The 14,862-nt window shown below is 41.2% G+C and overlaps 1 protein-coding gene across 7 annotated transcripts in view; it reads right to left on the reverse strand.

The window, feature by feature from the left end:
* The window catches only part of AOPEP (aminopeptidase O (putative)), a 347,525-nt gene that overhangs the window by 283,603 nt on the left and 49,060 nt on the right, over positions 1–14,862 (reverse strand). For 5 of the 7 annotated variants that reach the window (XR_004819509.1, XR_003523595.2, XM_027614770.2 and 2 more), the window contains exons 3-4: positions 8,475–8,641; positions 6,008–6,058 (exon numbers count right to left, since the gene is read on the reverse strand). Coding sequence is in view for 5 of the 7 variants with exons in the window: in XM_027614770.2 (XP_027470571.1) it covers positions 6,008–6,058; positions 8,475–8,641 (218 nt within the window). In the remaining 2 variants the exon portion in view is untranslated. The remainder of the gene's footprint in view (positions 1–6,007; positions 6,059–8,474; positions 8,642–14,862) is intronic. The other 2 variants (XM_027614771.2, XM_027614769.2) reach the window with 1 other exon arrangement.

The following is a 14,862-nucleotide window of genomic DNA, read 5'->3' on the forward strand; positions in this document are numbered from 1 at the left end:
CATAGACTTAAATACCAAGTGGGTCAGTAAACCAGACACCAAATCCTACTGCTCCAGATGGTCACAGATACACTTTCAAACTTTACTCACAGGAGAAAATCCATAAATATCAAGCCTAAGACAAAATTCCACAGCAAAAAGAATTGGAACACGCCTGCCGGAGTCATCATTATCCAAAAGAAATCATGATGACTCTCCCGGATGCCAAATATGGTTAAGTTCAGCATGAGGAGGGCAAGCAAGAACTAGTCAAAAGCAAATCACAAACTGACAAAGATTTGGAAAGTGCCAGGGCCTGATGTGAGACTTTATGAGGGGGGTAACAGAGCAGAACACTATCTCAATCACCAGTAGCTTTCTAACGAGAAAAGATGAATGCATTCACTCTGTACTCCTACCCCTTGAAACATAATGTATGTGCCCAGAATAACGTTTCCTCAGTTCTAGAAACAAGGAGCTTTCTCTACTTTGCATTCTCTCTTTGTGGTGAAAACTCTTAATCATAACCATTCCTAAGTGTCTTTTACGTTACCATTTCCTTATACGTAATTCCTGCTTGCATACTGTGGGAGCAGTCTAAATAGTATTGCTCATTTTGAGCCATCAAGAGGGAAGAAAGTTGGCTTTCAATTGCACACAGGAGGGTCTGGACCCTGAAATCTTGGCTTTTTCCTGGAATTTCCCACACAAAGTCAAGAGAGAGAATGTCAGAGAGTTGGTCTATTGGGCAGGCCAGAGTAGCGTTTTGCCCAGGATGAAGTAATGTCTACAGTCTCTTACTTTTGCACAGAAAAATGAAATCAGATACTATGTGAGGGCACATAGAGTTTTTAACACCTTTCACTTAGTTCATATGCTTCTTCTCTTACATTTGTAAGGAGCTTAAGTTAGTTTTGTTCATTTACTTGAGGCTTTCCATGAAAAATAAGTGAAATGTTTTATTTTTCTAGGAAGTAGGAATACACTAAATTAGACCCTGCAAAAATAAAATAACATTAACAAAAGAATTGCCAAACAGAAAAACAGACTGTAGTATGCCAGTTTTTTCTTTTAAAATCTATTGAGCCTAGAGAAAAGGCATAAACTTTAAGCAGAAGCGTAACTGCAGAAATGACCCGGAAATCATTTTTACTATTCAGTACTGCTTTTAAATGCTCCCTCCATGAACATATTACTTCTATCTGATTACACAGAACACATTTATTCAACCAAGTATCGAGCACCTATTACATACAAAGCACTTTTTTGGGTGTGGGGTCTCTGTGCTTAATAGTCGAGCTACATTTCAGTGGGGAATATAGGCCGACGATAGCCTGTGTGTACAGGCTAACATTTCTGCCCACCCGAATGAAATTATGCTAAGGAAGTTAAATAATAAAGGAGCCAAACAAGTCAATCTAAATCTATAGCTTTGACGTAGCCTTCTTGAAAAAAAGGTTGGTGACTTCTGAGCTAATAAAATTCTTATGATGGTCATCAAGCTACAATCTAAACCATTTAGCCTTCTTTTTATAAACAGCTAGGAGGAATGATTTCCCCCATGTAGCAAGAACTCAGAGGTCCGTCTTCTGATTTCCGTCCCCTGCCCAAGGGCTGCTGTCATTTCTGTCGCTGGTATCTGCCTCATTACATTATGCTGCTCCCAGGTGCTTTGCTTCTTTGGGGAAATCAGCTGGTGCCCGGCAAATGTGCTAATCACGTTGATGTGTTATTGGGATGGAAACTGACTTGTGGGTTGGGTTTTCTGCTAGTGTTTTCAGGGAGAGCTCATCGTTTTAAAACGGCACTGTGCACAACAGAGTGGAGGTCCTAGGAGACCAATCTACGATCTAGAAAACATAACTTGGAAAGGAAGTAGTATCATCTTGTAGCCACATACCCTTTTTCTCTAAGGAGTGCAGAGATATTTGGAGACATTATTCCATCCTCAGGGTCTGGCAAAGAGCTCTGTTAGTACTCGTTCCTGGTTGTCCTTTGAAAAAGCCCAGCTGTAGACTGCAGGGGAACTGCAGTATTAGGCATAGAGTTTTTTCCTAGTCTAGCTCAATCCTCCCTCCATTTAAATTGGTAAAGTCTGCTCCGTGATACCACATAAGTGTAAGTAGTATGAATGGAAGCCCATGCTATTGCGTAAGTATAAATGGTATGAACGTAAGCAAATCGCAATTAGCATCTGCTTCGTTACAACTCTGCCCTGAATTGGTAATTCTGAAAAAAAGATTCACAGATATATTCCTATAAGTATGAACATGTTCCATGGAAATTTTAATGTCAATTCTTGTGTTAATTTTTTTATAATCTTCAACTAGACAGAAAATGAGAGACAGATACCAAAGGGGTCAGAAGGCTTTTTTTCTGTAAAGGGCTAGTCAGTAAATATTTTAGGCTTTGCAGGCCATATAATCTTTATTGCAACAGTTCAGCTCTGCCACTGCAGCATGAAAGCAGCCATAGGCAATGGCCATGTTCCAATAAAACTTTATTTACAAAAACAGGCAGTGGGCCGGATTTCGCAAGCAGGCTGGATCATCCAGATATAACTGAGTACTACCAAACAACTTCAGAGTTCACATCTGAATTAGTGTATAGGACTGCACAGGGACATGCAGCGCTGCTTTAATTATTGAGAGATAATGAGAAAAGAACATAAGGTTGTTGTTTTTGGTGAGTAAAGGCTAGATGACATCACAGTATGCTGTGTAAACAAAAGCTTTATAACACATGAAAGAAAAGTGGTGGAGAACAAGATCATCACGTGGCTCAGTGTAGAAGAGATACAATAAGCTCAAAAGAACCTTCAGGAAGCTGTCAGCACTACATTCATATTGTGAGGGACAATTTCATTTCAGCAAAATATTAATCTTTACATTAAAATTGAGTTGCTTATTTGAATTTTATTGATTAATAGTTTGGTCTATGTTTAATTTATATTTTATCTTGGCTTTATAGATGTGTAAGAGTTATTATATTATAATATGTAATATTACACATATATGAGCTTATGCCTAGTTTACATTTATACTTTCTAAAATGTCATTCTAATACAAATAATTTAAGTGAACTCCAGTGAATCAGATTTTTTTTTCCCCTTTGAAAAGATAAATAATGCTCAACTTTGAGAAACACTGCTAAACACAAGCCTTTACATGGGAACTGCAGGGCCAAATCATAAATGAGGAAGAATATAGCCTCGGTGAAGCGGGGCTAGGGAGAGCCACACAGTATTGTGGGAGGTGCAGGCAACACAAGTAAACCACAATAGATAGCAATGGAGTCTGGAGGAGTCCAGTTATCAGTGCCTGCTTGAGATTGTCGTGTTCATGTACTCAGTCAATTCAGCATGTCACAGAACCAAGTAGGGAGGGTAGAAAAAGATCCTGTGTGAGTCCAGCAGAACTTCATTAGACAACAGGCAAGGAGACACCGGAGCCTGGATACAGGAGCTCTGTGCTTCAGTAACTTCTCATGTGATGAACAGAGGGTTTCAGGCAGCACACAAGCGGACAGTGAATGGAATGAAGGGAAATCCACAGACTTTCTCCTCTCTGTTGGTACATACCAGAGAGGGAAGCCATGAGCACTATAAGAAAAAATACTCAAAATAAAGGTCAAAGAAAACATTGTTCTAAGGACTCAGAGGAAGAACAAAGCCTCAGAAATCAATTTACTACAGAAAGGAAAACAAGCTTAGGAAATTGGCATTCCCATTATGATACACGACATAACTTCTATGAAAAAGTAGTAAAAAGCCATGAGGAGACAACAGGCTGAGACAGTGTAACAGAGTAAGACCAAAAGACAACAAAGTAACAAGATAAAAAATATGAGGAAGGATTGCAAGATACTGTTATAGTAACAACTTAAATCTGTAATGTAATTACTAAAGAACAAAATGTCTCTATAGAAAATCAGTGTTACAGAGTATAAGTAAAACATGAAAAGGCAAGGGGCGCCTGCGAGGCTCTGTTGATTGGGCATCTGCCTTCAGCTCAGGTCATGACCCCCGAGTCCTGGGAACAAGCCCCGCGAACCCCACATCAGGCTCCCTGCTCAGCAGGGAGTCTGCTTCTCCCTCTCCCTCTGCCTCTCCCCACTGCTCCTGCTCTCTCACTCACTCGCTCTCTCAAATAAATAAAAATCTTAAAAAAAAAAAAAAAGAAAATTAAAGAAAAGAAAAGGCAAGCCATACAGACTGGAATATATTTGCAATATACACATCTGACAAAGGGCTTTTATCTGGAGTATATAAAGTAGTCCTACAATCTAATAATAAAACAACCTAAAAACCCATATTAAGTAAATGAGTAAGTGGCTTGAAGAGATGTTTTTTAAAGGAAGATATAAGAATGTACAGTAAGTACATGAAAAGTTGCTCACCATCACTAGTCATCAGAGAAATGTAAACTAAAACCACAAGGAGATAGTATTTTACACCCAGCTGGAGGGCCAAAATTAAAAGGACTGACAACACCAAGTGTTTGCAAGGATGCACAGCAGGTAGACTCTCCTACATTGCTAGTGGAATATAAAATGATTCAGTCACTTTGGAACCAGTTTGGCAGATACTTACAAAGTTAAAATATACATATATGATCCAGCAATTGCACTCGTGGGTATTTACCCAAGAGAAATGAAAATCTATATCCACAAAAAGGCTTATACATGAATATCCACCGCATATTTTTTTTGTGATGGCCAAAAACAATTCAAATGTCTCTCAGGAGGTGAGCAAATTAAAAAAACAAAACAAAACAAAAAACCTGCAGTTTACTCATATAACTGGTGACTATTCATCAATTTCTTTATTAAAAAAAAAAATTTAAGTAAACTCTACCCCAACATGGGGCTCAAACTTAAAACCCTGAAATCAGAGCCACATGCTGATCCAGCTAGATGCCCCCATCAATTTCTTTAAAAGAGAATAAACTATTGCCACCTATAACAATATGGATGCATGTCACAAACATATAGAGCCAAAGAAGCCTGACACAAAAAAGTACACACAGAATAACTCCATTTATATGAATCCACAGGAGAGGTATAAGTAAACTACAGATACAGAATTCAGATCAGTGGTTGACTAGTATGGGGTTAGGAACAGATGGCAGAGGCACAGGGAATTTCCAGGGTACCAAACATAGTCTACATCTTCATAGGGATGCTGATTAATTACATATGTATATATATTTGTTAAACCTCATGAACAAGACTTAAACTGTGTGCATTTTATTATATGTAAGTTATACTTTAATAAAGTTGATTTTTAAAAAATGGTACCCACAACTAGCTACATTCTAGGAAGTTTTGAATTACATAAATAAAAAAAAATTCTATGAGTCTCTAGGCAGACTACTTTCAAAGAATAAAAAAAAAAAAAAATGATATCATGGGGTGCCTAGGTGGCTCAGTTGGTTAAGGGACTGCCTTTGGCTCAGGTCATGATCCTGGAGTCCCGGGACCAAGTCCTGCATCGGACTCCCTGCTCGGCAGGGTGTCTGCTTCTCCCTCTGACCCTCCCCCCTCTCATGTGCTCTCTCTCCATCTCTCATTGTTGCTCTCTCAAATAAATAAATAAAATCTTTAAAAAAAATGATATCAGATTTCTCCTCAGAAATTCTAAGGGATGATAATGAAAATGTTTAATTTAAGAGGGAAAAAAAAGTCTTAAGAATTTTATACCTAGCCAAGGATTGTTCATAACTGAATACAACAAAAAGCCAACCTAAATATGGGAGGGCTCAGAAAATATACCACATATCCACCCTTCCAGAAAAAAAATATTGGGGCACCTTGATGGCTCAGTCAGTTGAGCATCTAACTCTTGATATTGGCTCAGGTCATGATTTCAGAGTTGTGAGATCAAACCCCATGTTGGGCTCTGCCCCTTCCCCCCCCTAAAAATACATATATATAATAATATATATATATATATATATATATGCCATTTCCCAGCTGAGAGATGATTCAAACTTAAGGGCTCAAAAGTAAAGAAAGTCTAAATACTTACTACAAATATGTTTTGAAACTGAACAAAAATATAAAACAGGAATTGTAATTCCTAGAAGAGAAGATATAAGACAAAAACAAAGTATAAAGATAATATCAGTTATTACAAGCTACAAACTGTATTAATTAAAACCGGGGAATGTGAGTGAGGGAAGATGAGAGAAGTAAATGCCCATTAAGTTTATTATTTGATTTAGACCCAAGTCAAGAGCTATTGGTTAACTAAATTGTGAAACAGCCATTTATGGAATACTCTGTAGTCATAAAAATAATGAGGAAGCTCTTTATTATGTTCAGATATGAAATTAGCTATAAGATAAATTTATTCTAAAGGAAAAAGCAAAATACAAAAACAATGAGTATAGCATGTTATGATTTGTGCAACAAAAAAGGAAAAATTATACCATACACAAAAGAAATTGGTCACCTTGATTGCCTTAGGGGGCAGTTCCTGCGTAGCTGGAAATTAGGAGCAAAAAGAAGACTTTATTACAATTTTCTTGTCCTTTGCTCATTTGTAAAGAAGCCATGTATTTGTGACCCATTTTTTAAAAAATAACATTTTTAAATGTATTATTTGTTTTGTTTTGTCTTGACTTGGAGAATCAAGTTAACACTTACTGAAGACTCCAGTACATGCATAAATCTACTTTCTAATAAAGGAGATATCACAAATCAAAAGAGTATACTTATCATGATGAGCGCTGAATAATGTATAGAATTGCTGAATCACTAGATTGTACGCCTGAAACTAATGTAACAGTGTATGTTAACCATACTGGAATTAAAATAAAAAACTTAATTTAAAAAAAGGAGATTTTACAAGTTAGCAAAGATCTAATAAATGATCTTGGAGCAAATGGTTTCCTATTTGGGAAAAAAAAATTTAATTCTCATTTCACAACCCTGACCAAATAAACTGCCAAGAGATTAGAGAGTTATATTACAAGAATTAAACTAAAACTTAAAAATATTAGAACAAAACAGGTGAATCTCAGAACAGCAAAAGACTTTCTAAGAGAAACTTGACAGGTTTCACTACATAAAAATTAAAATCTCCTATAAATCAAAAACATTATATGAAATTAAAAGGCATACTATAAACTGGGAACAATACTTTCCACAAACATCATAAGAGATTAATATCTTTATTTTATTTTATTCTTTTATATAGGAGACTAGCTTACAGATTTACTTAATGTAAGTCTGTGACAAGAGGAGCCCCCGGAAGGAAATGAAGACCAAAAGAAACCATCTGCCAGTGCACTTTTCTGCTGACTTTGAGGAAGAGTGGACAGTCAACTCAGGAACAGCGAGAGGGAAGAGATGCAGAGGAGAAGGTATGTGGGGAGGTGCTTGGAGCTTCCATGCTTTCTCCCAGCATCTTCACATTTAGCAACCTGGAAGCTCCAATATCTTTATTTTTTTTAAGAGCCATTCAAATTAAAAGATGAAACAAACTTCTGAAAGCCTCACTAAGGCCTCAGAATAAAAACGGGCAAAATAAGTAAAGAGTTAATGACAATGGTTAAGAAACGTCAGAGGACAAGTGGAACCTCACTGATCATTGAAATAATCCAATTAAAGAGAGAACTTCTCTTGCTGAACAGACAGGTGATGCTCTCGGTAACTGGGACCCTTATAACTACTCATGGGAGTGTAAATTGGTACCTTTCTGGAAAAGAACTTGAAAAATGTACCAACAACCTTAAACATGTTCAAAACCTTTGATTCAATAATTCTCATTTTATACAAACTATCTCCTCAGGGGTTTAATGCAATATAATAAGAAAAAAAAACCTGGAAACAATAAGAATGTCTAATAATATGGAAACATTACATAAAATCTGATATGCTCATACAAGAAAATTAGAAAAATTTTACCTGGAGTTAACACGCTCTGGATCGCAACTGAAAAAGTTAATTACTGCAATAAGCAAGTGATTCGCAGACAAAACCTTGATGCATTAGCACTTGCCTTCCATCTTTCTTACACACCTTTGGTTCAGAGCCAAATGGGCAAACAGTGTGCAGAGCAGATGCCTTAGCAGGACAACTCCAGGGGGCCAGCCAACAGGAAGGAGCTCTTTCGCCTGGGATAATGAATAACCTTACTGAACTACAGGCAAGTTAACTGTAATGAATGGTGTTTCCATGACACACTTGCCTGCCCCAAAGTCTTCAACCAGGACCACCCACTTAAGGCCCACAAACCACCAGGTGAAAGCAACTACTAAAATAATCTAGGAATTGATAACTCTGGCATGAAGAGCCCCCAGTCCCATGTCCCAACTCCCAAGTGCCCCTCCCCATCCCCTGCTATTTTCTCTGGCAAAATGTTTTTAGTATGTTCATTCCAACCCAACTCATAAAGGAGCTCTTTAAAGTTGAGAAAAACATTGCATACTGGATCCCTGGGTCCAGCATGTGTGCACTACAGAAAGAAGCACAGAACACATGTACAGTACCTTCCCGAAGCTGTGTTGGCTTGGCAGCATTTTCCCCACTCATTAAAACAACAAAAGATGCAGCTGTTCGAACTGTAGCCTGCCATGTTGACATGGCAACGGGTGGCTCCTGGCATGGAAAAAGGGCCCTGTTGTTTATGGGAGATCCCATAGTATAAACACATGGCCTGCATAAGAAAGACAAAGAAACAAAAGGGGGGAATCTTTAAATGAGTTGTCACTTTTCTCACCACCATGGTAGTGAAGGTTAAGTTGAGCTTTCAAAGAGAAAACATTTGAGGCTTTGTAGTTGACTGGTTTCAAAGCATTTTGAACTGAAACTGCCAAGGGCTGGCTATGTGAATAGCCGAGTAGTAATTTCTCCCAAATGAATTACTTAAATATGTAAAGACGGGTTTTTTTTTTAAAGGGAAAATATTTTTTTGGATAAAGCTTTAAATTTAATACTTATACTACCCTTGCCCCTCCCCTTAGGCCCTTGTACCTTCAAAAGAAAAGACGTTTGAGAGACATTCTTACAAACCTTTTGGAAAGCATTCTGGAAAAGAAAATATGTTTGGAGATCACCGACATATTAATGCTTGGAAAAACAAGCTGGTGGTCTCAAATCCAGTTGCTGGCGGGCAGATACCCCCAATCTTGGAAACCACCATCTCAAATGGAACCCTTGTGGGAAACCTTGTGTGGAGGCCAAGAACAGGGGTCGGGCATATAAACAGGACTGTAGGTCACAACAACCGGGCTTGTGATGGGAAGGCCAAGTGTAGAGTCATTACAAACCGAGTGTAGGAAACCAAATGGTACGATGTTAGGGCTCATTCTGCTACAATTAAAAACTACAAACCCACCCATACCGAGAATGATCCTTTCCGTGATTAAGTCAGAGGACAGCAACGGCAAAGATCTATGAGATCAAAAGAACCCATTCTTTTGACACCATAGAGTTGAAAGCACAAGGGTGACCCTCAGGAAAATGTCTTAAGAAAACGTCTCCACTTTTTGCTTTTCAGGAATTATGACAAATATGATGTAGTTTTAATCAGCTTGATTTATAGAGTAAATGAATAGAGCACAGCACTACCTCTCCTGGGTAAAGTGGTTTTCCTTTTTCATTAGCATCGTTATGACTGAACATTTACTCTGTTCCTAAAACGTGCAGGAACACACAGAATGCTGGTCCTATTCCGTCAGGGCCCAGTAAGGAAAAGACACACCAGTCTGGATCTTAACAAACAGAGGTGATTTAGGGGGCTGGCGATCCAAGTGATAGAAGAGCTGAGAAGCCAAACGGGGGAAAGTGAGGCAACCCAGGGATCAGCCCAGTGGTAAGTAGCTGCTATGAGTCCTCTGGCAGAAGCCAGAGTCACGGTGGGAACTGTCCAATGGGTGCTGGGACCAGAGAAGACTAAGTCACTGCTGGAGATGCCAAAGGAAATAGGGAGGGGGAAAGAAATACCTTGTTTCTCACCAACTCTTGCTCTCAAATTTTCCCCCACTGCCCTACATGGGCCAAACTTAGTAGGAAGCAGAAGACAGGGGAGCTTGGGAAATGAGGTTCCTTGTCATCCAGAGATCACAACAAGAGCAGAAATTGGACCTCAGAGCAAACAGGCTGTTGCAGTCTACCTATCCTAGCACTGTACATGCTATGATAACTCGCAGGTCTAATACAGGGCAGGGAAAGATTAGAGATTCAGGAGACTGTAGTCCTGGCCAACTTTTTAAATGACTTGACCTCTATGAGTCACATGTCAAATGCGGATGGGAGGCAGAGAGCTGACCACTATTCTGGGCCATAAACCTATCATTCTGATCCCAAGACTATAAATCTAAGAACAAAAGTAAATTTTCATAGAAGACCCAGAATCTCCCACCAATGAGTTCTCAACTCCCACCTTAGTCCCCTTGGGCCCTTGGTCAATTGACTTAATCTTGGTTAAACGTGCAGCCTCAGGCTGTTGAAGAACCCAATGAGGAAGCCTACTAGGGTTGATTCCTCCCAGGTGGGGCTGCTAGTGGTGGGTGCATGATGGGAGGGGTGCTGTCGCAGCGCAAGTAATTAAGGTACGCCTACTTCTGAAAATTCTAACTATTAAGTGTTTTGCTTTATCCCCAAAAGCCCATCTTAGAGAAGGATCTCAAGGAGGAAAAGTATCATCAGTGGAAACAGGGTGTATTCCTACTGGCCAAATGGCAGGTGTAACTCCTGCTTCCTCTGACAATGGCAGATACTGAGAATCGAGGCTTTCTTTCTCACTGAAGCAGGATGGATCCCCCAACTTTTCTCAGTTAAAGGCTCTACTTCCAATCTAAGTAGCCACTTCCTATCTAAGTAGACTCGTGGAGTTAAACTATTTGTGAGACTTACAAGGAAGTTGCAGACGCTTGCCTAGATAGAGATTTCCTAAGACTTTCTCTACCTTAGGCAAAAAGGGGAGCTGACCTCATATCATGGTCTTAAGTCCCAGTGATGTGGGGAACAAAGACAGAAGGAAATGTAAATAAAATTAAATGTCCTTATAACCTGCAGCCCATTGACAAATACTTGAGACAGGCAGAGAATGACATTCCTCCAGAAACTCCCAAGGGTCTTAATGCTTTGCTAGAGGGAAAATCAACCTTAGCTTGACAACAGCTAGGCCTCCAGGATCCTGTGAGTCTTCTCTAGCATAAGAAAGTCCTTTTGGAAACTTCTCTTTGTCTTTAATTACCCCAACTCCAAGTATATAATCAGCCGTTCCTTACTACCCAAGTGCAGCGCTTTCTGCCCAGGGTCTTGTCTCTGTGCTTTATTTATTTTTTAAATTAATTTATTTATTTGAGGGTGGGGCGAGGGAGAGGGAGAGAAACTCAAACAGACTCCACACTGAGCTCTGACGCAGGGCTTGATCCCACGACCCTGAAATCAGACCTGGGCTAAACCAAGAGCCGGACACTTAACCAACTGCTCCACGCAGATGCTCCCTGTACCATTTTTATTAATTAGACCACCTTTTTGCACCAAAGACGTCTCCAGAATTCTTTCTTGGCCATTGGCTCTGAACCCCAACATTTCCACATTAGGTCAAGTCTGAAAGCACCTGTGCTCTCTTGCTGTTGTGCTCAGCACCTGGTTTCTGTAAGGTGACTGGTGTTACAGATATTCCCCTTCCCTGCAGAGGGAATGAATCCTCCCTGAAAGGATGGCTTGCCAACAGGTTTGCTCTCCTTCTCCCTGTATATAAAGTTTCATTCAGCCTGTGTCCTTAGGTATGTGGTCCCCAAGGCTTCCCCCATCAGCCTCCACACCTCCACAATCAGACTTAAGATAGAGGTCATATCTGAGAAACACAGCAGAGGAAGAATCAGATGGACTTAGTGCATTGCTGAAGGAGAGGGAGAAGGAAAGCCTCTCTGAGGCAGCTGGCCTCTAAGTTGGCCCCCAATGCCCCCTGCCTCCTGGTATCCATATCCTTATGGAGTATGCTCGCACACTGTACCAGGGATGGTCTGTGTGACCAATAGGATATGGCAGAAGAGAAGTCGCTTCTGAGAACAGAGAATTTAAAAATCTGTGCCTTTCACTTTAGGGGTTCTTCTATCACTTGCTCTGGGGTGAATCCAGCTGCCATGTCAAGACAGTACTCAAACAGGCTACGAAGGGGCCCATGTGCTAGAAAGAGAGGCCTCTGGCCCACAGTCAGTGAGGACCTGAGGCCTGTCGACAACCACGCAAATGGATTTGGAAGAGAATCTTCCAGCTGCAGTCAAGCCTTGAGATGCCTGTGGCCCTGAGAGATAGCTGACTGCAACCTTATAGGAGATCCTGAGCCAGAACCACCCAGTTAAACTGTTCCTGGATTCTTAACCCTCAGAAACCGTGTGAGATAATAAATGTTTGTTCTTTTAAGCTATTAAGTTTGGGGTGATTTGTATGCAGCAATAGATAACATAATTTTCTCAGGTTTCTGGCTCTGGTGATAAGATGGATTGGGAAGCAATTAAATAGGGAAGTCAAGAGGACAAGCAAGATCACAGGAAGGGACAAGGGAGGAGAGTCCCTATTTAATTTGCACATACAGGGTTTTGCACACCCTATGGCAGAGGACATTGTATGGACACAGAGATCCTGCTTTTCTAAAGCACAAGTAGTATAGTGTTCAGCAATGGGACTGAGTGTCAGAAATTGGACCGATCACAGAAAATTGAGGAATGATGGGTTTATGAACTAAGTATTGATGCTGCCCGCAGATTTGAGTCTGGGTACCACCCACAAATCAGGGAGTGTGTGTGGGAGGAAATCCTCCCATTGGCTGTATATTTAAAAAAGCATGTTATCACCATCCTTTCCTTTCCCATTCTGGATTTTTTCCCCTCTGAGTGGTCTAGTTCTAGATATTTCGTTCTAGAGCTCTGCCCTGACACCCTGGCATCTGCTCTTTCTACCAGACTGTCACCTGGACACCTGAATTCTCTCACTGTGGGGATTAGTTACCTGGCCAGGCCCCCAAAAAGCTGTTGCCTCTCACCCGCCTACTGTCCTCACAATTCTCTTCTGCTACCTCCTCTTTACGCCGCTGGGGCATCCTTACTGCTAAAATCTATGTGTGTTCTTTCTCGCTTTCTGTAGAGGCTGGAGCAATGGAATGTAGAACAAGGCAAAAGAGCCTACAGTGACCACCTGGCTGAATACAAACGGGCCCATCAGGCCACCCACCTCAAAATATCCATAAGCCCTAACAAACCAATGGGCTACTTACAAGCAGGCACAGGTGCCAAAAAATGGAAAACTCCATACTCCCCATACCTCCTCAGCTTCCCCCTTTAAGTCCAGCCCCACCCACCACCTCCTGGCAGTCTCTCCCTTGCGGTCCTGCCTGCCTCACCCTTGTAGTGTATTCAATAAACTTCTTGCTCCTTTGTTCTGCCTCCAGAGAATTCTGCACCCCCTGTCTGCACCCCCTGTGCCACCAGTCCCCACCTGATAGGGCCACCCCACATCTGGGGGCCCCCATCGGAATGGGAGAGACACCACACTTCCCTCTGGTCTCCAGAGCTGTAACTCTGAAAGTGTAACAGCCCCATCTATAAATATAGCCACATCTGATAAAAGACTCAATCGCTTTCTCATTGGAATGTTTTCACAAATAGGAAAATAATCACCTAGGCAAAATTTCTTGAAAACGCAGATTATCTTCGTGCTCCCAGCCTACTCCTTTCTTCGCCTTTTCCCCTTTCTCAGTTGCAGCCTAGCCTCCCTCCTTCCTTCCCAACAAGCCCACACCAAGCACCAATGACTTCATAAGCAATGGCCTTTGGAGCTTTTAAAACCTGATATCCTTATGCATGTCACACATCCTAGTATAAAGTTAAGTGACTATACATATTTCATTTATTTGTGAGAGAGAGCAAGCACAAGCGGGGGAACAGCAGGCAGAGGGAGAAGCAGACTCTTCGCTGAGCAAGGAGCCTGATACGGGACTCGATCCCAGGACCCCAGGATCATGACCTGAGCCGAAGGCAGACGCTCGACCAACTGAGCCACCCAGGCATCCCAAGTGACTATATTTTTAACAGAGATGAAAACTTAACCTCTGGATAAAACTCTAGTGGTGGAATTTGGGGTATCTGACAAAAAAGTGGGGAATGGGTGAACATAGGGATTTCACTGAGTCATAAAAATCATACTCCCCACATGGTGATTCAAGAATCGAGATGGCTCCCATCATACACACCTACAAATGAGAACTACAGAGAGCTGATTTCCTGTCCCCACACCCTGTGCCCCAAGAGGGGAGGAAAATCTACGCATATTTATAAGTACGCTCTGCAGCTATCTGGATGTGTAATCACTGAAGTAAATGCAGCTGTGTTTATTCAACATGCACAGCCTTGCACCTCGGCCACGTTGCTAAAACGCTCATGGGACAGATGTGCAGGCGCCAGCCTCCAATGCTCATAACTTCATTATTTCCAGACTCAATAATTCCTTCCAGCACACAGAGGAAAACTCTCTCACACCAGGGCTCATCCCACATGCCCTAGGATAGCCACCCAGTGAAAGGCTCCCTGGGGAGCTCAGTTAAACTACATAGGAGTTGTGGGGGGTGGGGAGGAGGACCCTGAAAAATCGGAAAGAAAATGGAAAGAGCGTAAAAGCAGACCCATGACTTGCTGCCATTAAAGAACTTCTAAATTGAGGAAGAACTTGTCAGAACAGCTACTACCTCAGCTTGATACATGTTTGTGTGTTCGTGCAGTGATTAAGCAAGGACGAGACACACTACGCTGCTATGGTCTGAATGTGTCCCCCTCAAATTCCTATGTTGAAATCCTAATGCCTATGTGACTGTTGGGGTTAGGAGGTAGGCCCTCTGGGAGGTGCTTAGGTCACATGAGGATGAGGATC

The sequence above is a fragment of the Zalophus californianus genome, chromosome 13, assembly GCF_009762305.2.
Source record: "Zalophus californianus isolate mZalCal1 chromosome 13, mZalCal1.pri.v2, whole genome shotgun sequence".
Classification (NCBI taxonomy): domain Eukaryota; kingdom Metazoa; phylum Chordata; class Mammalia; order Carnivora; family Otariidae; genus Zalophus; species Zalophus californianus.